The sequence below is a fragment of the Topomyia yanbarensis genome, chromosome 3 (assembly GCF_030247195.1).
Source record: "Topomyia yanbarensis strain Yona2022 chromosome 3, ASM3024719v1, whole genome shotgun sequence".
In the NCBI taxonomy this organism is placed as follows: domain Eukaryota; kingdom Metazoa; phylum Arthropoda; class Insecta; order Diptera; family Culicidae; genus Topomyia; species Topomyia yanbarensis.
In genome coordinates, this window is record NC_080672.1 from 67,357,426 (window position 1) to 67,384,797 (window position 27,372).

General features: G+C 35.2%; 1 protein-coding gene across 5 annotated transcripts in view; it reads left to right on the plus strand.

Moving 5' to 3' along the window:
* Positions 1-27,372, plus strand: part of LOC131688489 (solute carrier family 26 member 6) — a 57,487-nt gene that overhangs the window by 15,985 nt on the left and 14,130 nt on the right. For all 5 annotated transcript variants that reach the window (XM_058972775.1, XM_058972779.1, XM_058972777.1 and 2 more), the window contains exons 2-3: positions 17,905-18,723; positions 18,950-19,062. In XM_058972775.1, the coding sequence (XP_058828758.1) occupies positions 18,692-18,723; positions 18,950-19,062 (145 nt within the window). In that variant the 5' untranslated portion in view covers positions 17,905-18,691. The remainder of the gene's footprint in view (positions 1-17,904; positions 18,724-18,949; positions 19,063-27,372) is intronic.

Consider the following 27,372-nt stretch of genomic DNA (forward strand, 5'->3'; position numbering starts at 1 on the left):
CTAAAAAAACATCGATCCGGCAATTTTCTCAGAACACTAGCTCCACCCTTTTTCACAGTCCCAAACACTCATTTGCTGGTTGGTTACCCCGTAAGAGAAGAGAATACAATCGCGTAGCCAATTTGTCCTAACCTCAATATTGAACCAGCTTCTGATTGGTCGTTTTGCCAGTCAAGAGCGTTCATAATATTTTCAAACGGTGTATTGTTAAGAGAGATACGAATAAACATAAAATTCAATTTTTAAGCGCAGCTAGTATTGTGAATTCTTGACAGAGGGTCGATATTTGAGGTACAATTATTTTCAGCAATTGTAAAAAAACATGCAAATGGAATCTGGCAACGATGGATGCTTGTTGTCTTTGGAATTACGACAGGGCCTGGTAGATAAAATTAAGAAGAGCAAGAAACCTGTTGTCGTGTCTTCTCTTAGGTTACCCCTCAGGTATGGGAATAATTTTTGACTAGTGGTCTATCCCCCATTTGCTTGTTCATACGTCAGTGGCACCATAATTGCAAATGTGGCCACAGTCCCAACTACAAATATATTGAAAATGACCGTTAAAGCGGGCGAAGAATTGTTTTCGAGTGTTATGTCTGCTAGTCTGTGGTGGCACTCAGAAAATTACAATTCATGCCTCATTTTAAAGAAAATAAACTTAGTATTTGAATGGAGATATTTCTGTTTCTCAAAATACCAATACGGAAAAGTGAGGTACTGGGTCATTTTGTCCCCAAAATCCCCTATTTTGAATAATTCTGCTTCGTGATGCAAATCATACATATCTCGCAGTTAAGAAAATTGTTAATAATTAAACAAAAATATATTCGTTACCGATAAAATTCAGAAACATAAATTTTTTTGTCAGAATAGAATGAAATTGAGTATGAAATAAGGATTTGTGCCGACCTGTACAAAGACTGGTTTTACCAACAAACTTTCACCCTAGTGAGAAATTTTGGTTTTTACCAAATTTTCCTCCTTAGGGTGAAATATAGCATAATAAAATTGTTTGTCATTTACTATACAAATCACATTTTTTCAATTAACTGTCCTAATACCTCAACTTCCCCTTTTTTACAGGAATGAAACTTTTCTCTTGTAATCCCTAAGAGTATTTAACACTAAAAGTAGTAAATTAAATAAGATTTGAATGTTAAATGGAGTTGTTATGTGCGATTGATGATAAAAATGTGAAAGCGAGACTAAATGTCAAAAAATTTGATGTTTATGAATTTTTCCGGTAGCGGGTCTATTTTTATTTTATTCTGAGGATTTTTCACGTTCAACAAGATACGGTTTATTAAAATTGAGTGATGAATAATAGAGAAATATGCACGAGAAAATGATAAAATTTTATATGAATGACAAAAAGCCCCATAACTCAAACTTCTCGTATTCGGACAAAAGTGAAAAAGGTTCCGTTGGATTTCGGATATTTTTCACATTAGAAAATATACAAAATTTGTATGATTTGCATCACGAATCAGAAATTTTTTAAAAATAAGGGATTTTGGGGACAAAATGAACCAGTATCCCACTTTCCCGTGTTTTCTGAGAAACATAAAAGTTTCCATTCAAATTCTAAAGTTTTTTCTTTAAATGAGGTATGAATTGTAATTTTCTGAGTGCTACTTCAAAAGTTTTAGCATTTTATTTTATTATCCCATAGTACCAAGTTCCAAAATTTCAATCGAAGTGGGCGGGGGTCTATAATTGTCCAAATGATGTGAAATTTGGATTCTGAGCTTACTTTGACATTTGTCACAATATGAGAGGGGGGCCTTTGAGAATCGCAAAAAAAAACAATTTTTTAAAACGCCCTAGTGTACATACATACAGACACCCACACACATTCGTACACATACATATATTGCCCCAATTTGGCGAGTTGAATCGATTGGTATATGAGACTCGGCCCTCCGGGATTCGAAATAAGGTTTCAATGTTTGAGCGAATCCTATACATTGCTTTTGTGAGTAATGTATAAAAGGAGTTTAAATGGAGGTTTCAGTGTATTGCACTTCGATTGCACGATGATTTATTTTTATACATCAATATGGGAAATGTGAACTAAATATTGTAAAAGAAGTCAAATTATATTTGAAAATTCTAAATTGCACGTCATTTCCCTGATTTAATTTTGAAACGATTCAAACGTATCGTACGTCGAAGCAAATAATACTTGGAAAATGTTGAAAATCGGGGACAGCTGGTTCTAGTTGACATTTAATGTATTGTTACCTAAAATTAATGGCTATCATTCAACCGAGTAACATCAACATCATTAGTAATAATTATCACCTAGCCCAAAAATATCCGTTCAGTAATTGGCAATTCTCTGATACCGCCTTTGAGCGATAAAATTGACAATTTAGTTTCATGCATCCTAATCCTATTCACACAGTAAACGGACACGAACCAACTTTTGGACTAAGTGGAAGAAATAATTTTCACATTGTAGCACCTTCACACAGTTATTAGAAACCCCCAAATTCGTCCCCATAAAACTATTCAAAGTAATTACAAACCTATTCATAATTACGTAGATTGGTGTAAAAATGGTTCTTCCAAATTACATAACTTTTTGAGGTTTCTATTTATAGTCATTTCCATGTTCGGGGGTCGGAGTGACTCATATGGTTTTGAGCAGTTGCCTAGAAGTGACGCAATCAGTAGGTATCTTTACAAATTCTCAGTGAACATAATGGAATAGGCAAAAGTGTTATTTTGAGTTACTCGAGGTGTAACATATAAACAGGAGAAAGGACAATTTTCGAACATTCAATAACGTCGCCGTTGGATTCGTATGAAATTTTGAACCTATGTCCTGGTTACTTAACTGAAAACCGCGTTTGGTTTTAACCTAAAACATATTTGAGGTAAGCTCACTCCGTCGCTCTTTTGTAAAATCCGAACTCAGTTTCAACAAAAAAACGCTTGTTCGATGCAACTGACCTGGAATCGTTTCTGGGTTATCATGTGAAAACGGCATCAGTGTATTCGAGTTCCACATCACGCCCGATTTGACCGAAAACTGTATAGTAAATAAGACATCATCAAATCTGTCGATCACTATCATCACGTACGTGTTATAGTGCTACAGCTGTTGTGAATGACCGATAAGTGAGTCCACTATCAGTATAACACGTTTCGGTCCTTATCAGACCGGTGATCCTTGCTGAAAATTTCTGATTATTTTTGGTTTGTCGTTGTTTCACAAGAACTGGGTTATGACTGGACAAATATTTTGAATAGGTTGTCGAGATTAGGGCGGCAATAATGGCGGCATTCTATGACAGAGTGATGCTGTAATCTCAAACAAACATCACGGAATTAGTTTACTTTCGCGCTGCATTCGAGATAGAACCGGTAGGAGAACAAAAGCGGAGATAATTTTTTTGTTTTTTTTCGGTTGTAGGGTAATGATCTTATTTTGGGCCTACCAGAGAGTGTGCCGTATTATTTTGTTTATTACTCGACCTTCAAACGTTGAAATTTATTTATTTTCTAGTTAAGCCAGTTCGTTAAACAAAGGTACCAGGTGCCGTTCTAATCAATGACTTCAAATGGATAGGGCGATAGGGATAGGAATAGAGCGAAAATAGGCTGCTTAGACAGACAAAATTTCTTATCTTTACGAAGCATCAATTCTTTTTTTATCACATCTCGTAGCAGGTATAACCATCGACCATTATCATGCTATAAGATAAGAAATTCAACCGTCATTGAATTGAGTACCTAAACGATTGTTTTTCATTGATTGCCTATTTTTTACAGGAATTAAATTAAATTGGAATTGGATAAGGAAGCTTTTAATTTTAAAATACGTTAAAATCAGTTTGTTCTTCTATCTGATGTATTTTATTAAAAAAAATTAAAACTTTGCCACAAATCGAAGTATTGATCTTTTATTTTATCAGATGGACAATTACTGGCACTTGAAGTTACGTCTAATGATCTCAAAACCATTTACGTCCGTAATCTACGATCGGTCAATGGTATCATACGGAACCGTAATGTCTGGTTACGTCAGAGTATCTGTTCTGATGAACATGCGGGGTTGAAGATCGCGTGCCATTAACCGCTTACGTTACTGTTATCATGTGACAGTGAAAAGTACCTACCGTATATTGATTATTGATATTATCGTTGCGTTGTTTGTGCGTATTTTTTGAACTTGACCAGTCATGAAGGCTTTTCCGTTATCAGGCTGCACGACACAAACGATTCCTATTCTCACCAATTGTTGTCCATTTAATTCCAGCTAGGTAGCAATGTAGATAATATATTCACGTAAACATGTTGTTTAGTGTACATATAGTTTTCATTTTCATTTCAGTTCGATCACGATGGAGCTGACTAATTCTAAGTTGATCTCGAATTGGCATGATACAGGAATATGTTCCAACACTACCGCTGACGTTATTTGAGGTTAGCTGGAGTCCTGAACTTTGTGGTCCTGTGTGGTGAACGAAACCAACAAAGAACTGTTAGTTATGATGTCATCACTATTACGCAATTCAAAATATGTGCAACAATGTTTTTCTGTAGAATGTGCGACTATTTTTTTTTTATTCAGTCTATTTGCAAAGGTACGCTGCGTTATCTTGAAAGTACCATTTATTTAAGGTTTGGTTTTTTGGTGTTTCCGATTCTCCTCGTCAGTAACTAACACCAACTTAATTCTAGTTAGATAAGTCTAAATCAGCACTAAATTGGCACCAGTTGTTTTGTTAAGATTGAGAGCAGAAGTGTTGAAACTCTTGAAAGTTACTATTGACTTTGACAAGAGAAAATTATTTGAATTTTATTGAGACTAGTGCGGATGGGGGTGGGTGTCATTTAGAAATTCTTGAGGGCTGCAGTGTGGATTTTTAATTGCGACAAAATAAAGTTCGCATGTTATACAAAACTTTTTTTTCTTGTATAACTCTTTATATTTGCCACCTTGATTTATTATATGCTCTAGTAAAATGTTCCACCAGCTGTAGTATTTCTAATTTTAATGAAAAAGTATGTGAGTTATATCAAATTGTTAAGCCTTATTTTTTTCTATTTACGGTATGAGACAGAAAAAGTACGCATTCGAAAAAAAGTTTTCATGTTGGCAAAATTCATGTGTGGCCTCCCTTAGCTTTAATGACAGCGCGCAAACGTCGGGGCATACTTTCGACCAGATTTTGTAGATATTGACTATAAGTTTGGTGGTGGGACAAAGAGTTCTCAGAGCTGTACGCGGAGAAGTCCACTGCATATAAGGCCTTCCGGGAAGACGGGATACCCGCTAGCTATCAACAGTACGCGTCGTTAGAAAAGCGAATGAAGAGTCTAATGAAAGCCAAAAACGCATTTATTGGCGCCGGTTCGTCGACGGGTTAACGAGAGAAACAGCAATGAGCACTCTTTGGAGTACGGATCGACGTATGCGTTACCGAAACAGTACCAACGAGAACACAGAATAAACACACCGGTAGATATACACTTTCGCCAAGAAGATCTGTCCGCACTCTGTTCCGGTAGAGAAAACGTACCACGCCGCATCTCCACACGATACCGCGACCGAAACACCATTTTTTATGGTGGAGTTCTCACTTGCTCTCTTATCATGCAACAATAACGCCGCAGGGTTAGACAGAATCAAATTCAACTTATTGAAGAATCTGCCTGACACTGCAAAATGGCTCTTAGTGAACTTATTTAACAAGTTTCTTGAGGGTATCATTGTGCCTCATGACTGCAGGCAAGTGAAGATCATCGTCATCCAAAAACTAGAAAAACCAGCCTCCGACCACAACTCGTATCGACCGATTGCAATGCTGCCCTGTATTCGGAAGTTGTTCGAAAAAATGAACTTGTTCTGCCTCGACAATTGGGTCGAAGCAAATGGCTTACTGTCAGATACACAATTTGACTTTCGCAAAGGCAAAGGGACGAACGATTGCCTTGCATTGATTCCAACAGAAATCCAAATGGCCTATGCTAACAAAAAGCAGATGGCATCGGTCTTCTTGAATATTATCCTTCCGGCAGTCGCGCTAGTGCACTGAGTGCACGCTGCTCTGAAAGTCTAACGAAATCGTCTTAGGACACCAGTTGCTGCTCATTCAGTGTTCAGCATTAATTTCTACTTAAAAAAAACCCACTTGACATTTGATCAAATATACTGTACTGAGGACGAAACACAATGCGTTTTCGCAGAACGACATGCGAGCACATAAACGACGTCGTAACTAATGCAACTGATCCACTGTAACAGCCGAAATGACTGTCGTCAACGATGTTCTCTACCGTGTATCTATTTCTCACAAGAACCGAAGACTGCATATCAAGAAGACTGGCAACTCTGTCCAGAATCTGGAGACAGTAACAGTAACGGGTAAAGGTAGTACTACCCATAGTGATGCACACACACACATATACACTTTTACATTAAGCTTCCTACCTTCCTTCAATAGAGGCGCTGTAACCTCTGTCGCTACTCGTTTGTATGCGGGAAGTAAACAGATATCTGTATTCCTAATATGTAGTCTTCGCCTATACCTACTGAATTGTACCCCCATACATACTTGACCCCATTCTACTTTACATTTTAAGTCGAATTCGTGTTTATAAATAACAAAACCTTTTTTTTTCATTTTTGGCTGAAATACCACCTATTTTTAGTGGGGGTCTTGAATTTCGATAAACAGACTTCAGATTCGTAATCAGCGATGTCCAAAATCCATAATTCCATGTAATTGTTACAGCATATTGACATTCTACCACGAATAATTAATCGAAAGCCTTTATCTCAAAACATGATTTTTCAAAACTGCGTACAATCTTATTTGAAAATGATTCAATTTAAAGACTTCATCTTTTGACCTCTGGAAAGAAAATTTTTTTCATTGGAGAAATGACCTATAAAAGCTACAAAATATTTATATGCACTACATTAGTGATGCCTTAAAGCGAAGAAAAGGTTAAAACACTAAGGGGGTCACAATAATAGGTCAAAATTGAAATTTTTATCAGTTCTCAGGTTATTCCTGCAATAAATTTGGTTCTCTTTAGAGCCTTATTTTTAGTCTTGTGTTTCAAATCGATACTGAGGCAGCAGGCTTTAGGCAGTTTTGGAATTCCACGCGCACCTAATCTTAGGCAAAATTTCATCATAGGCGCAATTTATTTAGCTTTGAAAAAAAATTTAAATGAAGACGAAAATTTAAGCTTTTTGAATCCTCATACTATGTTTTTTTTTCAAATTTAGTATGAAGTTGTCAAAAAATAGCTTTCTTCGTTAGTTCTGAATATGAAGTTGCTATGTGTTCATCGAAGACTTTTTAACCCATTCATGCCCATGTTGTTTGTGGACAACAACGTTTTTAAACAGCTATAACTTTTGATTGAGGCAAGATTTGCTCACAAAAACAAGTAAGGGTAATAAATGTGACTATTGCGTTTCATTTGAGTACTAACAGTTACAAGGATCAGCTCTAGAACTGAAGTTATTGCAGTTAGTCTGATTGGATTCCAATGGTTTAAGTTGACAACGAAAAATGAATTTTTCATATATCTTCCTTATTTTGCAATATTATTGAAAGCTGATAAAACTTATCAATTAATAGTGCCTTTGGCTACGTTTTCCACACAAGTGGACTATTGTAAATATTCTAGGAGAATTGTATTGAACATTGGAAGATAAAAATTGAGCAGCTTCTAGCACTGCGAGGGAAGCTCCTATCTTTATGAAAAATTACTTTTCGTGTTTCTTGGTCCCACCGTTTTCAAGGAAAAATAGTTTTGAAATTCTACATACACTAGAAAAAAGTTGGGCATGAAAGAGTTAAAGGTACTGTACTAGATCGAACTAATCAGTTCAATTTCTGAGATCGGAAGTCCGAACCAAATGACATTCGGAAACCGATTATGCCAACCTTTTATGTGTATTCAAATTTACGAATATCGATCAAACAGTGATCTCAGTGAAAGCGATATGACTGTTTTACTGATATACACCAACAAACATTTGCGAATTCGGTCAACTTAATCGAATGACTCATTCGGGGCAAGATGGGGTAGTTCCCTTTTCCATTTTATGACACATTCATTTATCTGATATGCATAAGTAAAAGTGATTCTTGATGACTAGGCTAGGTGGGGTAGCCTGCTTTAAGGGACAAAAAGTTTTTTGGGAAGAGAAATAAAATCCTAGTTTTTCAGAAAACTCAATTTTTTTTCCTTTAAATGTCGCAAAATAGTTAAATTTTCGGCTTTTAGTGAAGCAGTTCATCAATCTCATTGGCGGGAAAGTGCAGCTCGTGATTTATCAGCAAAACAATAAAGCCAGAGATTTCCAATTTACATAGGTATATTTGCCATATAAACCTGAAAAATTTGAAAAAATACGAAAAATCGTTATTTTTAATCGAGTTTTTCTGCAAAAATGCGCTTTACCGAGATAAAACTTTGACTTTCACGTGATATAAAAATACAAAAAACAGTTTTAATTACGCGGTTGCAGGTTCATGAAGAAGAAAATTTAATTTTAAAGAGCACAAACTTTGATTTGCTCCGATCGGTGAAAAACTTTCTTCGGCATATTCCCCGCCAGTTCGAAAATAAAATCTTAAAAGTGAAATGTGTGAATTGGGTTCTAAAATTGTGATAAAATCTAAAGTAGTTCATTTTATGTTAGCAACAAAAAACTAGATTGTTTCGATCTTGTCCAGCAGGCCTCCTTTTTAACCAGTGCAAAGTGGTCCAGGATGTAAAATTAGCAGGAATTATTCGCTAACTGGAAGAACGACCACTTTGTTTTCAACAGATGGAGATGGCTTTTGGTCACGGTTTTAGCCAATATTATTTTATTTTGTCTATCGCCTACGTTTCAAAGGTCTACGCCTTCATCTTCAGGGCAAAAAAATCGTTTTTTGCCCTGAAGATGAAGGCGTAGACCTTTGAAACGTAGGCGATAGACAAAATAAAATAATATTGGCTAAAACCGTGACCAAAAGCCATCTCCATCTGTTGAAAACAAAGTGGTCGTTCTTCCAGTTAGCGAAAAAACAGCAATGGCGCCAGGAGTAGTTTCCCAAACCGCAACTTTCTACAATAGCTTACAACCGCCGCATCGCAGATTGTACAAAAACTATGCACAAAACGTCATTGCTCAGTCTGCTAGTGATGTGCGCGGGGTTCCTTTATTGTAGAGTAGCGTGTTGCGTTTTGAGATTCAATGTTCAAAATCACTTGACTATGATATTATTGTAACCGTTTTTTGCCCTGAAGATGAAGGCGTAGACCTTTGAATCGTAGGCGATAGACAAAATAAAATAATATTGGCTAAAACCGTGACCAAAAGCCATCTCCATCTGTTTATTAGCAGGAATTTTAGCTTTTGCTAAAACTAAATAACTTAGCTTTACAATGCATTTAGGAAAGTTGCTGTGCTTTGCCATTATTTCGTTAAAACAGAAGCTAGGGTGGTTCTAACTTTAGCAAGATGCGAAATTGAACTATTTAACGGTTTAAAATAGAGTTTGACTGTCTTCGATGAAGTTGTATAACAACACATTATAGAAAAAAACATTGCACAATACACGCAAGCTCGTTCTTCTATACGTTCCATTGCAAGAGAAATCCAAATGTAAGCTTTAGGGTGTTCTTTAAAAACCGTTTTATTTCTATAACTTTTGTAGTTTTTTATTTTACATTTGCGTACCCTTTGAAGACTATTTTAGGGCGCATAATTTGTTTTTATACTCCATATGCAAAGCTTTTTAGTTTCAAAGTTATGAGAACTTTTACATAAAAAGTATAACTTTTTCTAATAGCATTATCTTCGATTAGGGCACAGAACATTAAATACCGTTGCTGTCAAATGAAATACCATGCTTTGTAGTATAGATCACCAAAAAATGGCAAATACGATATTTTACTGGTTAACTCAAAAAATTGTTCATTTTGAGTAAAAAGTAAGTTATACATAGGGTAAGGTGGGGCAAATCCGACCGTTGGGTAAACCCGACCCCCTCTGTTATCGAAAATCGGAAGCACTACGCAAACTAATATCAGTGTTGTCGTGTAAAGCATCGAAAATAATCATAATGGTGGCATGGCAGCATTTTATTATTTTACATTGAGATGCTCAAACGACAATAAGTGTGTTTGTACAACTTTTGATTTGATTTTTGTGCATCTTTGATTACAGGATATTTCTGATTTTAAGAGTGATTGCATAAACAATGTAAGTGGATTTAAATTCTTTGATTAAAGTCCTACAAAGTGCATAGATGAATTTAGTCCAACTTTTTTCGTATTTTTTGTTAATTACATCGTAATGAAAAATGACGCGGTGGGGCAAATCCGACCTCTAAATAGTGGGGTAAATCCGACCGCTTGTTTTGGTAAGAAAATGTTTATGTATCAAATTGAAATATATTTTTATTATTTTTTAGCGCAATGGTAATGTGCTTTCATTATTTTTTGCACATAATTGCAAACGAAAGACACAAAAACGTGATGAATATAGTATTCGTCGAGCAATTGCTCCGATGCAAATGGGAATATCTTTACGTGCTACTGCTCGTGATTTTGACATTCCAAGATTGACATTGAATTCCATTTTCTTTTAATACAATTTAATTACATAACATTCATTGATTCATCATTGAAAAACTATAAAATTTGGGTAATATCTGTACTAAATCAACCAAAAACGTACACAGAAAAAAATATTTTGTAATTTTAAGTTTATTTTCATGCACATATTTGGAGCATGAATATAAATGTAAAATGAAGATCCACCATAAATACACACGACTTGTCGTGCTTTCTTCTACGAATTTTCTTATAATTATAAACGTGGATTGAAAATTACAGTTTCTTTAAACGGAAAACCAATCCACTTCAATGGATTTCTACTCGAATACTGCTGTAAAATGAACGACATGTAATATTACATGAATGAAAGCGTAAAATTGTATGCTGTTTGATGCTCCAATTGATTTTAACCCTTGTGAAGGCAAGCTAAAATCCTAACATTAAAGGGCAAGCCGGGCCTCTAAGGCCCGTCTAAATTCAAGCTCCTTTTTTGCCGTTCTCATATAGAAAGGTTATGCAATCGGTCGAAATTTCGACTTTTTAACCGAGACCCGCAGGGCCAAATCTCTTATACCATTCGACTCAGTTCATCGAGATCGTAAAATGTCTGTATGTGTGTGTATGTATGTATGTATGTATGGATGTATGTATGTGGCAAACAATCTCACCGATTTTTCTCTGAGGTAGCTGGACCGATTTGTACAAATTTAGTCTCAAATGAAAGGTGCAGCCTTCCCATCGGTCGCTATTGATTTTTTTTTATTGATCCGACTTTTGGTTCTGGAGTTAGGTGTTGAAGAGTACAATCACACAGCAAATTTCCATAGAAACTGATACCACCATGATGTCCAAATGATGCAATATATATTAAAATATGTGCAACATTACTTGGCTTTGAATGTCTAGATCATTAATGACCCACCGAGGGTACTTCGACCACATTGGCCAGCTATGGCGGTTCTTGATGCCCCGGGGGAACTTACCAAGTTCCTAAGATAATGTCATACCTATCTCTCAGCGAATTCTTTTCCGATTTTTACAAACTTGGTTTCAAATGAAAGGTACAGCATTCCCATTGGCTGCTGTTGAATTTCTAATTGATCCGACTTCCGGTTCCGGAATTACAGGATGATGAGTACGAACACGCAGTAAATCCCGATTTCAGCGTATAAGGCGATGAATGTAAAAAGCTCAATTTTTTTTCCAAAAGGGTAGTACTCGGAAGATCACGTCGACTGTCGATTGGTTCTAAGCTCCATTTCGTTTGAACACGACCAATAAATGTTTCTGGGTTGCTATCAATTTCTTCTGATGCATAACCGGAGTACATATTCATATTTTTCTACATCAGATTCATCATCGGAAGCAATATCATTCACATCTTCTTCCTCGCTTTGCAAATCAGTTTCGGAATCGTCTGCTGTTGAATTTGCTCGAATTTCTTCCATTACTTCAGATTCTTTGAGACGATTGAAAACATGGGCATATCGTCTTATAGCCATTTCAATTTTTTGTTGTTTTTAGATCCTACAATTTGAATTATTACGAAAACTATAACAGAAAGAATAGACAACAAATAGACAATAACGACAGAGTTGTTGTATCCAATAACGACAGTTATGTTGTATCCAAATAATTGTCAAGTAGACCACAGTGAGTGAAATAAAAGTATTTACCCAAAAAAATATGACACACGTCATTATCGTATGCTATTTCTACATTTCTTATAAAAGAAATGTATAGAATTCGCTCAAACTTTCAAGATTTTTTTCTTAAAAGAAAAGGTAAAAAGATAAAATCAATCAAAACATGAAAAAATTCCTGCTAATATGACGATGAACTCATCCAAATGTTTTTTTCAGATAAATATTAATGTATAAAACCCGTGGTATTCCTAGTAGTAGTAGTAGCCTAGTATTGCATGCACACCGGGCCTGCCAGACCCGGCTTGCCTTTTTGTGCATGTAAAAAATTCAAACATAGCTGCGCATCACTCCATAGATGAAAATTTCACAATTCTTTATTTTTGTTATAGATTTCAAAGCTACTTATCAAAATTTCCATGCCCAAGCTTATACTGCATACACATTTTTTTGTAACTAAAAAATTGTTATGTGCCGGGCCTCTTAGACCCGGTTGCCTTTTTGAGGGTTAACGTAATTTTCAATCAAATTTTTGATTCAATCTTTGTATGTTTACATTCGTATTGATTTACATGTCGTTTAAATTTCATTATTTTTTGGTGTGTAGGCGGTCGGGTTTACCCCACCATTTTTAAAAACATCAAAAATGAACTTTTTCGTAAAACGCTTGCATCTCTAAATTTTTTAAGATGTGAGTAAAGAGTGAGAGCTATACATAGAAAGTTGCGAAGAAGTCTAATCTCTAATTTGGTATATGAAACGACTTGATCCGATGTAAAATGAGCATTTTACAGCCAAAACCATTTACTAGGTCGGATTTGCTCCACCTTACCCTACTAGAGTTTCAGTATAGCGAATCAAACGGTTCTCCTTCAAAAGATCTGAAAGTAATTCTAAACCTATTTGAATGAAAAATCAAAAATGCAAAAGTTTTACAAATTAAAACATTTTTTAAGAAACGCCCTAATTTTTGTTGTAAATTTCATGTAAAATGAAAAATAGAAGACATAAAGCTCTAGTGTCTTCGACAAAGTTTTATAAGATTTGATTTTCTTTAATTTTTGGGAAGACTGCGAAATTCCATCTCGAGCCATTAAAAAGTTTTCTGATTCTAATTTTAATAAATTTAGAACCACCCGTCATTTAAAATATTGGAAGGTCTTGTAAATTGACGAATTTCGCGCCAAATCGTATGCAGAGTTGGCAGCACCCTCTCAGATTTTAATGAAACTTTCTGCACATGAATACTTTGTCAAAAAGAGCCTGCATACTGCATACTTTGTTTTTCCAAAAATGATCTAAACTGTCTTTTGAAAAGGGTCAAACTTTTTTAACCATTTTTTTTCAAATGGTTATTGTCTAAAAAGGACAAATCCTGCAAAAAATGTTGTAGGAGTGATTTTCACAAAATCAGTCAAACTTTTGAATAAAAATATTGAATAAATTCATTATTGACTCCTACACTGAAAAAAATCGATTTCAAAAACTTAAAGTCGATTTACAAAAAAAAAACCATTTTTTATTTGGATGAAATTTTGTTGCAAGATAAGTAATTATGTTCACTACTGTCAAAATTTCAAGTTGGGCACTTTCAAGAAAAAAAGTTATTTAAAAAAAAAACTTTTCCTTGTCTAAACTGAACTTTTTTCTTCAGTGTATTTTTATCGAAAACGAAACCAATGAAAGTCATAATCATCTCAGAAACCAATAAAACTCAGTTTGTGAGAAGTTATTGTCTAATTTAGCAACAAATCATATTTTTATTAAGGGGTTACAAACCTTTTCATTTTTCATAAAATCGATTTTTTTATTGCTTTATCTGAAAGTACAACTCTTCGTGAATGTTTTCCCAAATCTTTATAGAGATCCGAGAAATAGATCGAAAGTTACAGCGCTTCCAAGCGCGCTTCGTCTACCAAGAGCAGTGGTAATTCGAAATTTTAAGCTCGATTATCTCGAACTGTCGTTTTACTTAAAATGGTTTTTCCGTGATCACGATTGCCGAAAATCTACTCAATCGATTTTCTTAATTTTTTTTTAAATTGATCGTAATTAATTTTTCTCGTGCTTTAACGATTGCTTTTTAAGCATAAATTTTTGTTTCATGGATAAGAATTTTTTAATACAATTTTTAGAGCTTAAAACAGCGATTTTTTTACTAAAAACGTTCTCGCATGCAGGAAAAAAAACTATTATTTATTTAACTAATCGTTAAGGTACGAGGAATACTCATATACTAATGCAATTTTTTGAGTTTTGGGATTTTTCATGATCTAATGTTCTTCAATCGTGATCACCGCAAACCTCTTAAATAAAAAAGGGTTTCTGGGAAAAAGCCATAACTCCGCCAAATATCAATATATTTTTAAAAACTTATGCTTGTTTATTTCACTGAAAAATATACTATCAAAATACTACAATTTTTATGTAATGAAATCATTGCTTTATGTCTTTACGTAAATTCAAACTTTCTTGACATTTTTATCCCAAAAAGGTATGTAACCCCTTAATCAAGAATCCCATTGAAAAGAGTTTATGTCATTAAACAAATATTCCATTATTACTTCTTTATTTTCTTGTTAAATGCTGAGGAAGGATCAGAGAAAGAAATAACCACCACAACATTATGTATTCAATTTTACATAAATATTTATTTATTTTTATTTATAACATTTGTTTAAAACTATCTTCATGCATGCTATTTTGTATTATTTCTATACAAGGAAAATATTTTTGGTTCATCTTCTGAATTACAATACCTTTTCGCCTCTACTTTGCCACCAGAAATATGCACAAAGCTGTGGAAATTTTGAGTATCAGATATTTGGCATTGTTATACAGTTCTTAGAGTTCTTCTGGCATTTTATAGTACTGTTCAAATAATATGTAGCAGAAAATTAATTTTTGATATTTTTATCAGTTTGTTCAATTGCCCAGTTAGATAACTTTCGGGGAGTTGTGGTATTTTCATTGTCGCGAGCAAGACTGGCTCCTTTTGCCATTCGCTTGAGAATGCCACCAATACCATCACAGGGTCCTTTTCCATGGGATGTTGCAAAAATGCCATTCTGCACTTAATTCGTACTTTGACTGGAATCTACACAAGCTTGCATTTTTTTTCTTATTTTTGTATTGTGCTGCTGCTCCATCAGTCATAAAATAAATTTTAGAAAAGTTTGTCAATTGTTTCATAAAATTTATCATTTTTGAGATGAACAAATGAACTGAAGTCTTCCAGTCTTTCAGTCTTCATTCAAGTTTGTTATGAACAAATACCAAATTCGTTACTGATACTTTTTGAATGTATAAGGCAACTAGCAGTTGGGAAAATGGATTCTGAGATGATTATGACTTTCATTGGTTTAGTTTTCGATAAAAATACACTGAAGAAAAAAAATCAGTTTGGACAAGAAATAGTTTTTTTCAAATAATTTTTTTCCTTGAAGGTGCCCAACTTGAAATTTTGACAGTAGGTAGGGAACATATTTTGTTCCTTTTTTATTTAGACTATTAAGTTTTATTTTTTGTGTTTCGAATTCATCTCGTCAGTAACTAGCACCATCTGGGTGTCTAGTTAGACGATGTATCTAAACTAGTACCCAAATTAGCATTAGTTAGACACAAAAAAAATCCAAACAGTTCACACGACACATGTGAACGTTCAAAGCAACTGACTTGTCCCGAGTGATTTCCCGGGAAGCAAGCACAGAGGCTCAGGTTTGCTGACGAGACACCCAGATGGTGCTAGTTACTGACGAGATGAATTCGAAACACAAAAAATAAAACTTAATTTAAGTTAGGCTTTGTGCCCTTAACGCACAAAGTGGTTTAATCCAATTTTCCCTTATGGAAATAAATATTGCATATTTCGACTATGTTAGTCACATTTTTTTTTACATTTTAACGACATTCAATTAGCTAGAGATTACTGGGTAGGGAAAGTTATGAAAATTAGAGCCATAGTACTCAAGTGAGAGCAAGGATGTGAAGTAAACCGATCGGAAAACTAGAAGAGACCCTGCCACTTCTAGAACAGGATTAATATCGTACGGGCTTAATCTTTGTCTTCTGTTAATGAGGGTCGAGCTTAGGCAGTATAACTACGAATCACCCGAGTTCACTAACATGTGTCCTGGTATCGATAGACGTGTCCATCTTTACAGTGACAACCGACTAATGACCCTGCCACTTCTAGTTTTCCGATCTGTTTACTTCACATCCTTGCTCTCACTTGAGTACTATGGCTATAATTTTCATAACTTTCCCTACCCAGTAATATCTAGCTAATTGAATGTCGTTAAAATGTAAAAAAGGTAGGGAACATAATTACCTATATAAGAACAAAATTTCATCCAAATCAAAAATGAGGTTTTTGTAAATCGACTTTAAATTTTTGAAATCGATTTTATTCAGTGTAGGAGTCGATGAAGATTTTTTTCAATATTTTTATTCAAAAATTTGACTAATTTTGTAAAAATCACTCCTACAACATTTTTTTGTAGGATTTGTCATTTTTAGACCATAGTCATTTGAAAAAAATTGGTAAAAAAAGTTTGGCCCTTTTCAAAAGACAGTCTAGATCATTTTTGGAAAAACAAAGTATGCAAAGTGGCTTTTTGTGACAAAGTTCTCATGTACAGAAAGTTTTATTGAAATCTGAGAGGGTGCTGTAAAAAAACTAATTTTTAATATAACTTTTGCAGTTTTCATTTTTTTAACATACCTTTAGGTGTTTTTTAGTTTTTGAAGACGAACATTTTTGTTCTTCTAACATTAAAAATTGAATTTTTTAAATGTATTCTGTGAACTTTAAAAAATATCGTATTCATGGTTTTTTTTGCTCAATTATACCTCGAACCATGACCTTATACACATTGTTGAAAAATAATTATCTTTTATTTGTCCCAATGGGTGATATTGGTATTCCAAAGAACCCCATTGTTGGCGAAAAAACGCTTTTCAACGATAACATTTAGATATGTGCTGCCATGAAACAAATTATTCGCCTTAAAATAATCTTTAAGTTGTCTTAAGACTACTTCAGTTTTAAATCAATAGCACAAAATTTATTTGAATAATTCTGTTTTCACCATAACCTTTGATTTGAAATTTGTTGTAAAATGAAAAGTATGCCAGGTAAAGCTTGCATATCTACAACAAACCTTTCTAAAACTTCTCGTTTTACAACTTCACTGAAAACCGTATGACTATCTAGAATGATTAAAAAGTTAAATTTTATTTAGGTAAACTAAGAAACACCCTGACTGTTTTTTAACAAAAAAACTAGGGGCTCACAAACTACAAAAACATTTCCAATGACACATTAAGACTGTTATTTAGTTTTAGTAAAATCTCAAAATTCTTGCTAAATTTGCATTCTAGACCACTGAAACACCCCTTTACAGAAGTACTTGAATTAGAAAAACCAACTGCATCAAATAGAACTAAGTATTCTTTGTTTGAAGAATACTTGTATCAATTTTGTAACTAATTAAATCAAGTATCATCTGCTTCAGGACAACCACGAGCCAACAAAAGTCCCGCTATATAGTTTGTGTAACCTCCCTCACATGTCTTTGCTAAGATTATCGCCACACGTTTACAGCCGCCGTGATAATCACAAACAGATATTGTCAGCCGATTTAAATCATTTGTTTGTCTCCTCTGCTTCCAGATTGCCGGGTTCCGTCTAGTGTCGCCCAATCAATTTACGATTCACCACCATAAAAACACCAGTCAAGGGACTACTCGTCAAATTTCCCTTGTACTACACACCAACACACACACACCGACAAACAACCGGCGACTGTCGGTGCTCTGGCAAGTGTTGTGATCTCCAGTCGATCATCACCAGTCAGTGGGTAACCACAGCACAACAGCTGCACTGAGTGATCGATCGTCGTTGTTCTACTCGTCGCCGTCGTTGCCGTCGCCGTCACCGACGTCGTTCGTCACCTTCAGCATCGGCAACAGCATCTTTGTCGGTACAAGCCACTACAGCCGCTTATCGCTACAGCTGTTTACGGTTCAGCTACAGTTTGAAGAATAGCGAGATAGTGACTGTTGTTGTGGTGACCAACAAGCCCAATAATCGGCGTTAGTTCATCGTGGTCACTGGTCTCGCGTGATACGGTCCTGATCGGAATGCAAATAGCTGAGCCGTAAGCGAAGACACGGACCGGACCGAACCGGAGTGGTTGGTTGAACGATTTTTCCCGGCATTCAGCGATCTCGTGCTGTCGAAATTGTGAGGATTATGCAATTGGTTCCCGGGAAGACCAATTAATTGTGTTGAGTGAAGTGCTATTTAGGACATAGGCTGGTTGAAGTGATAAAGTTTTAATTGTTTGGCGAGAGTGGGCAGTGGAAGAAAATTAGTTGAATTACACTTTTTCATTAAGCCAATTAACGAGCAGGGCCTTTTTGGAGTTGGTGGAACTCGGTGCGGGTAGTTCGGTATCATGTTGAACCAGAAGGCAGGAGCTGGCGATAGGTTGGTAGCGGCTGTTTCTAGTCACATATTTTGATTCAATGTCTGGAGAGAGATATCAATAGTGAAGCTTAGAAGTTGTGTTTTCAATTAACCTAGATTGACTGCATGTCTAAATATTACAGATCATAATCAAGAGCACTCCAGTGTGTAGTTGTTGTTTTATATATTTTTATAGTCGAATGATTGGTAAGCATTAATTACAACGATGTTTTAATCCCACTTACAGCAATGCAAAAGTGAAACCCGAATACAATGAGCTATCATATCTCGTAACGAGACAATGTCTTCACCAGGAGGAATTCAATCAGTTATCGCAATACGACAAAGGAACGACTCCACGTAAGTCTCTTTTCAATTTAATTTTATTATTTGTTGAAATTTAACAGGTTAGTTTTAATATTCATAACTGAGTTCAAGAGTTGGATATACTTGAAAAGAGAAAAATGTCATACGTTTCCGAAGAGGAAATCACAACAAACTGCTATCATTTGCGAAGAGGAAATCACAACAAACTGCTATTATTTGTCATATTTTTTTATTATTTTAACTATTTATCAATGTCTTTATTTGTAATAACAAAATTGTTTGTCATTTTCCTATTATTCGGCTGTTCCGCGCATTATTGAAACGTTTTTGTAGTTTATAGGGCTATCGATTAAATTTACTTGACATAATAATGTTTTGAAATAGATCATGTTTTCATCGAACGAAAATCTTATTAATTATATCATTCGTTGCGACAAGTAATTTTCATCGTTGAATATTGCACATGCATGAGTAAGACTTGGGTTTTCTCAATCGTGACGAACTCGACGAGGCAGAAGAATAACCCACTATTATCGGAGATATTATATGCAAAACTTTACTGCATGGGAAGTTCATTTTACTGAATTTGCAAAAAAAATACCGACTTGACAAAAATGCCAACAGTCGAGAGATCTGCGCAGGGTTTAAGCGACAAACCCGATTTGTTTTATTCATAGTGGTCTGGCCAATCAATTTGATTTTGATTTTCAATCAATTTGATATTGATTTTCTGACTCCAGTAATGCAAAACTGCGAAGTTATTCCCGGTGATTTGAATCACTGCTTTGCAGAAGTCACCAATTGGTGGGCATGGATTTATATTTTTTTCACTTTTTAAACGTTAAATGTAATTTCGAAAACGAGAGATTTTTCAACACTATTAACTTGCTAATCGATTTATATGATATTTTATCAAAAGTTGAGAGCAAACTGTTTTTATGTATTCATATAAAGCTCCTTTTCTGAATTGAACAATCGAACGCCAAAAAAGGTTTTTAAGGCAAAAAATTGCTAATGGGAACAAAGTTCAATGTTTTAGCTTATTTGAATTTTAAAAATTTTTGAATATCCGAATTTTGTGTGCGCTACTTGCTGCTGCACGTGGAGATCTTATTTTACCATGGGCAAACAATTTGTGCATCGTCTACTGCAGCGAGGAAACCTGTTGACTTACCCACTCGTTATCGCTACTATTGCATTGGTGTTAATGGTCGGAAGTATTTGTCTGTTTCTAGTTCTTGGGGGCACGATTGTGTAGGTATTTGTTTTTAGTGCTTGCTTTTTTGTTCACGGTATTGGCTGTTGGTTTTGAGCAACGGGGATTAAATAAGTATTTGCGGCTTAGCATATCGTATCAGTGACTGTATGTTGGTTTTGATTGCGGATGATTATTTTTCCTTAGCGGCTTAAACACAGATTTTTTTCTAGTGTGTCTATTTATTACAAAACTGGCACGCATTACCCTGACCAGGGTAGGTGCACAGCGTGGTCTGAATATGGATAATTATGCGTAATGTAATCAAGTATGAAGTCTGACGGTCAGGTAGGATGGAACAACATATGACAGCCACATTCAGCTTGAGCTTGTGCGACCACCCCTTGCTGCTACTCCGTTATCGATCTGGACTAGCTGAAGTTGCACAGAAAAAAAATAGATAATTTATGCTTGGGAGTAGCGAAACATCTTTCAATGTGCAACTCCTGGTAATCCTACAGTGTTTATTGATCAATATCAGCGCCGGCCAAGCCCGAACGTAGATCGCGGAAGGAAAGGAAAGGAATGGTTAGTCCGATTCTTGCTTTTGCTAGAGGCCGTATATACTACTGCGCACTCCACAAGTATCACAGGAGGAGGATATTTTTGTTAGTAAGAGTATAGAAGTTGGATCACTTCTTCTTTACCGACGCCAGAGAGATGACTCACTATCTGGACTAGATATCGATCTACCAAACTCATAGACCGGGGACCAACGGCTTTCCTTCCTTTCCGAAGGAAGACGTGACCACAGATTTTTTCACCTTAGAAAAATCTCAACGACCTCGGCTAGAATTGAACCCAGTTTCTCCGAGTATCATTGTACAGTGGTCCAGAATGCAAATTTAGCAGGAATTTTGAGATTTTATTAAAACTAAAAAACTTAGCCTTATTAAGTCTTTGGAGAAGTTTTCGTAGTTTATGAACCCCCTCTTTTTGTTAAAACAACAGTTAGGGCGGTTCTAATTTTACCAAGATAAAAAATTAACTTTTTAATCATTCTAGCTAGAGCCAAACGACCTTCAGCGAAGTTGTAGAACGACAAATTTTGGAAAAGTTTTCTGAAGACATGTAAGCTCTATCTGTCATACTTTTTATTTTACAACAAATTTAAAGTCGGAGCGTAGGGTGTTTCTTTGAAATACAGTTTTATTTCAATAACTTTTGCTGTATTCATTTAAAACTGAAGTAGTCTTCAGACACCTTTAAGATTGTTTCAAGGCGAATAATTTGTTTCATGGCACCATATATCTAGCTATTTCCGTTGAAAAGTTTTGAGCTCTTTTTCGCCAAAAATGGGGTTGTTTGGAATAACAATATCACTCATTTGAGGCAAATAAAAGATAATTATTTTTGAACTATAAATAAGGTCATGATTAGAGTTATATTTGAGCAAAAAAGGCGAATAAGATATTTTTTTAAATTTCATAAAATTGATTTAAAAAAATCTTCTGAACAATAAAAGCTAGAGTTTTGATGTTTTAGAAGAAAATTATCGTCTTCAAAAACTCTGAAAAACATCTGAAAGATACGTTGGAAAAAAATGACAACTGAAAAAGTTATATTAAAAATTTGGTTTTTCATGAATTGACTCTTTGTAATATGTTTAAATTACTTTCACGGTGAACAATATAAAAAATGTAGTTTCGTTTTCATGATAAAATATTGCACTTCACAATAATTTTCTATTAATTTAAAATAGTGGGTAGGGTGGTTCTAAATTTTTTTAAAATCAGAAAATTATCTTTTTAATGGTTCGAGATAGAGTTTCACTGTCTTCCAGAAAATTTAAGAATTGGAAAAAAACTTTGTCGAAGACACTGAAACTCTATGTCGTGTACTTTTGATTTTACAAGAAATTTACCAAAAAAATTTAGGGTGTTTCTTAAACAGTGGTTTTCTTTGTATAACTTTTGCAGTTTTGATTTTTCGTTAAAACCACTTTAGAAATACTTTCAGATATTTTGAAGGAGAGCAATTTGTCTTAGTATATTGAACCTCTAGCTTCGCTCGTTAGAAAGTTATATATACTTTTTACTAAAAATAAACTATTTTTGAGTAAATATTGCAAAATATAAAAAAATATCGCATTTTCCAATTTTTGGTGATCTATACCACAAAGCATGCTATTTCATATGAAAGCAACAGTATTTGATGTTCAGTGCCCGAATCGAAGATAATTCTATTTGAAAAAGTTATATTTTTATATAAAAATTCTTATAACTTTAAAACGAAAAAAATAACTAGTTGGTTTTTTAAAGCAAATTATGCGCCCTAAAATAATCTTCAAGTTGTTCAAAGGGTAGTTTAGCGTAAAATAAAAACTTCAAAAGTTATAGAAATAAAACCGTTTTTTTAAGGAACACCTTAAAGCTTACATTTGAATTTCTCCTGCAATGGAAAATATAAAAGCTAGAGCTTGCATGCCTTCAGCAAATTTGCCTAAAATGTGTTATTCTACAACTTCATCGAAGACAGTAAAGCTCTATCTCAAACCGTTAAAAAGTGCTATTTTAAATATTGCTAAATTTAGAACCACCCTAGCATCGGTTTAAACAAAAAGCAGGGCATTGCAAAGTACAACAACTTTGCCAAACATGTTGTAAGGCTAAGTCATTTAATTTTAGCAAAAAGTTAAAATTCCTGCCAAATTCGCATTCTGGACCACTGTGCATTGGTAGCTCCATCAGGAGATTGACAACAATCTATTATCTTTCTCAGGATAAAACCAGCCTAGAGACCGTGTGGCATCCGGCAGGTTCAATCTGCACATTCTTAATGCAGAGATGAAGTGTTAAATGTAACTCTCTGCTCTGACGGTATTACGCATGAGCTGGCAAACTGGCTCGTACCAAACGAGCTCGAACCGTCGTTATTTGATCACAAATACATCGTCTTTGACGATTTAAACGTCTCACTAGATATCGTCACATATTGTAATCCCAAATCTAGGAACTGGGATCTCAACGAAGAGGGTTTGGCGACTTGGGTTCAGGGGTATCTTCCGACGATCGAATCTCCAAGTGACTTGGATGAGGTCGTGGATAAAACAAGCTCACTCATAGTAGCAGCATACCAAGAGGCTTGTCCGCTTCGAGTTATGTGTGCTTCTAGAGGAACACCTTGGTGGTTTACCAAACTTGTTCGACTCAAAAAGTTATGTTGAAAAGCTTGGAATCGCAGACGCAGGGATGGGTCGAAGGCATCTAAGTTGGTTCGCAAAGCATACAGAAATGTCCTTCGATTATCTGAACGAAGTTGTTCGAAAAGCCTCTGCACAAATGTCTCAAGTCTCAACGAGACTAGTAGATTAAATGGTCGGTGTTATGTCAGACCGGACTAAGTCGCAAAACATCAAAAAATAAGTTAATGATAGCACTGGATAAAGAATTTCTTCATCTACATTCCACTTTTACCAGATTTGAAATATGAAACAATAAACAAGAATTTTGGCAAAAATTATTTTCCAATTATAATGTAAAGGATACTGCGATTCAAACTTTAAACGCGTTTTTCTGGAAATCAATGCACTGTCACTTAGTCCGGTCTGACCTAACACCGACCAAATAAGCCATATGTATGTCAGTTTGATTAGAGTTGCTAATGGTGAATACTCAACTGTTTTTTTAACACACACGGAGAACCAAAATTCGGCTCAGATGCGAAAACCTTAGTTGATTTACTGAATTGAATTAGTTATTATTTAGGACAACTAAGCAAATTCTCAATTTGCTGATTTTGATTAGTTGTTCTCGATCTTCCTGAAAAGAGCTAAAATGCTAGTTGGAATTTCTGTTTTCTCTGCTGATTTGGCGAGAAAATGATGCTGTCACTTTTAGCGGAGACACATTCTCCATCTTCTCAACTAAATTTTGTGCTGAATTTAGTGCTATTTTCTGTTATTTCAACTAATATATACTCTAAATTCAAAACTTTTTGGCATTAAAATTATCTAGTTATTTAGTTGAATTCCTGAAAAAATATGCTAATTTTAAGGAGGTTGTTTTGTTCAATCTAGTTTTTTCCTCAGTTGATTTCAACAAATGTCAGTTTTGAATTTAAGCGATTCTGTTTTTAAATTTTAAAGTTTTTCGTAGTTAAATTTAGAATGTCAATTTTTTAAATTTGCGACAGCTTTAGTTAAATTTAGCGTTTTTTCTACTGATTTAAAAAAATAAAATTCTTGCTTTTTAGACTTATATTTCGACATTAATTTGATTCAGTTGAAGTCCTTTAGAATACAATCAATATGGGTATTTTCGAAATGGTTTTGACGAGGGTGTCGGAGGACAATGTTTAGCACCATTTTTAAATTCAAAATGGCGACCTCCGGTTTAACGAAATTTTCTTTAAGGGGCGGGGGGGGGGGGGGGGTGGGGTAAAGGTTTCAGCGTAACAAAACACTTTTTTGCTAATTTTTTTAGAACTTTGTGTGTAGCGAATTGATCAAAACTTTTTTACATTATAGTGTATATTTTCAATAACATGCTGTTATTTTTCTACGCAAAACTATCGACAAGCAACTCGGTGACGAAGCTTTTTGTCTCTGGAAAAAAACATGATTTGCGGTGTTACCTGCCATTCAAAAACTACTCAACCGATTTATTTCAAACTTTGCATACACATTATATGTAAAAAATATCTAACTCCTACGTTGAGTTTTTGAGATAATTTTTCGATTAAAGGGGTGTTTACTAATAAAAAGGCGGAATTTTTCGCGAAACGAAAAAAAATTAAATGAGTAAAAAAACCCTAATTGAAAATTTATCTTAAAAACTCTACGTAGGAGTTAAGTATTTTTTAATAGAATGTTTATGCAAAGTTTGAAAGAAATCGGTTGAGTAGTTTTTGAATGGCAGGTAACACCGCAAATTATGAAGCCGTGTGGTGTCCGGCGGGCTGAAATCTTTTTGCACTATTTCAACCAAGAATAGAACCTCTGGGAACTGCTCCCATGTCGTAAGAGGCGACTAACAACATGCTAGGAGTTCCTAGGCCGAGGTTTTGTTCCGTACCGAAGACTTTATCTGGGCGGACCTTAAGGTTTTCCATATTACCCTCTTTCCAGTCTGTATTTAGTGAATCACTGACATATACTCACCTTTTCTGATTCGCCTTTCTTGATTGTGTACCAACGTTTTAAGTTTCTTCTGGCGGTTGTATATTAGCCGTAAATGACGAAATCTAATTCTACACTAAGTAACAGAATATATTAATATACCGGCACTTCCACGCCAAGGTTTAACTTCCAAAGCTTTGGCTTAAAAACCGTTTTTAAAAAATGGAAACTTTCATGCAGGAAATTTATTGAATTGGCCTAAGATGGAGCTGTCGAATTTCACAAAAAGCTTTTTATGTTGCAAGTGATCTGTAGTTGTGTTAAATTAGGTATTTTTCTATTATATTTGGAACCGTCTACCGACAAATCTACATTTACGAATACCTCCAAAAGTGACTTCTTGAGGTCTCATGAAGGCCTGACACTAGCTTTATGATACTTTTGCTTTTCTAAACAGTAATAAAAATCTCAACATTCAAGAACTTCACTTTGTCAGAAAATGTAGGGCCATCGGAAGCTAAAACTTCGTAAAATCGCACTCCTGGTCCTTTTTTCAGTGCAGTACTCTACGTCACTCGTTCAAATTTGCACCGCTCTTATGGTAGTCGGTATTTGCTAGTATTACTGTTCTCCCATCCATTCTGGTAGTCAAACGGTGGGATAGCAAAATTCTTACAAGTTTCCTATCTCATGCCTCCACGCGATTCTAAGTCTATTGATGACATTTGGTCCTTAGACCGCAGAATGAGAGGGTGCGAACAGAATGAGAGGGTGCGAACAGATCTAGTCGAGAAAACATTGCCGTAAAAATGAATAGTTGATCGGAAATTAGCCCCAATACGACTAATCTGACTAGTATCTATGAACACGGCTCAATACGTATTGAAAATTCGCCGCGTCTGTTTTTATGAACCTAATTTAAAGCTCCGTAATTGCTAACAAGCCCGTGCATCAGATTAACAATCCTTTATATTTCCCTTCAGTGTTCGGTATTATCGCTCGTATACTTGTATTCCACAAACAATCCGATATGGAAAATAAGAAATACTTTCCTTGATTTATAACATCTCGCGCTATTTTTGCCAGTATAATATGCTGTCACTTGGTAGTTTTCAAGCCAATAAATATATCGTAGAGAAGAAGTAGCGAGTTCTGTCCAAATACTGTTGCAATAAATAGTGATCCGGCCCATTACGCAGATAAGATTAGCTTTTCCAGGCAATACTCCCACGATCGGCTGTGTGGAGTTCAAATTGTTTTTGTTTAGGGAACATAGTATACTCTCGGTAGCCGGCTGCCCAGAGTTTAAAAATAACCAAAAACTAAACAAGATCATCTCTTTTTCGAGTGATCGTGCACTCGAAGACTAACTAAACAACTACCTAATAAAATATGCTTTACAGGTCGCATCGTTTGCTTGGAGCGAATCCTAGACCTGATACCCTTCCAAACCACCAACTCCGCGACACCTATGGAAGAGTCTGATGAATCGTCGTCCTTCCGTTAAGTAGGTGGAGCATCAACACTTCCTGTCTACCTTATCCTTTATCCTTCCCCGTGAACGATGGAGATGGGGGCGGCCGGCAATGATGGCTATCATGCTGTTGAGGTTTTAATATGGGTCGGATTGGTATGAATTCCTACTTACCACTTCCTAAGCAACTCTTATTAGATAATCAGCAGTCAAACATGATGAAGTCAGTGTGCAATCCGCCAAAATCATCGTCACAACGCAACGCAACGCAACGCAACGCAACGGCAGGTAACACCGCAAATTATGTTTTTCCAGAGGCGTTCTACAAAAAGCTTCGTCACCGAGTCGTTTGTCGATATTTTTGCATAGAAAAATTATAACATGTTATTGAAATAATTCACTGTGATGTATAAAAGTTTCAATCAATTCGCTTCACGCTAAGTTGTAAAAAATCTCAAAAAAGTGTTTTTTTATGCAGAAACCTTTGCAGTCATCCCACCCCCACCCCCTCAAACATTGTTTGTAAGGAGTATAACTAGCACAAAAAATATGTGA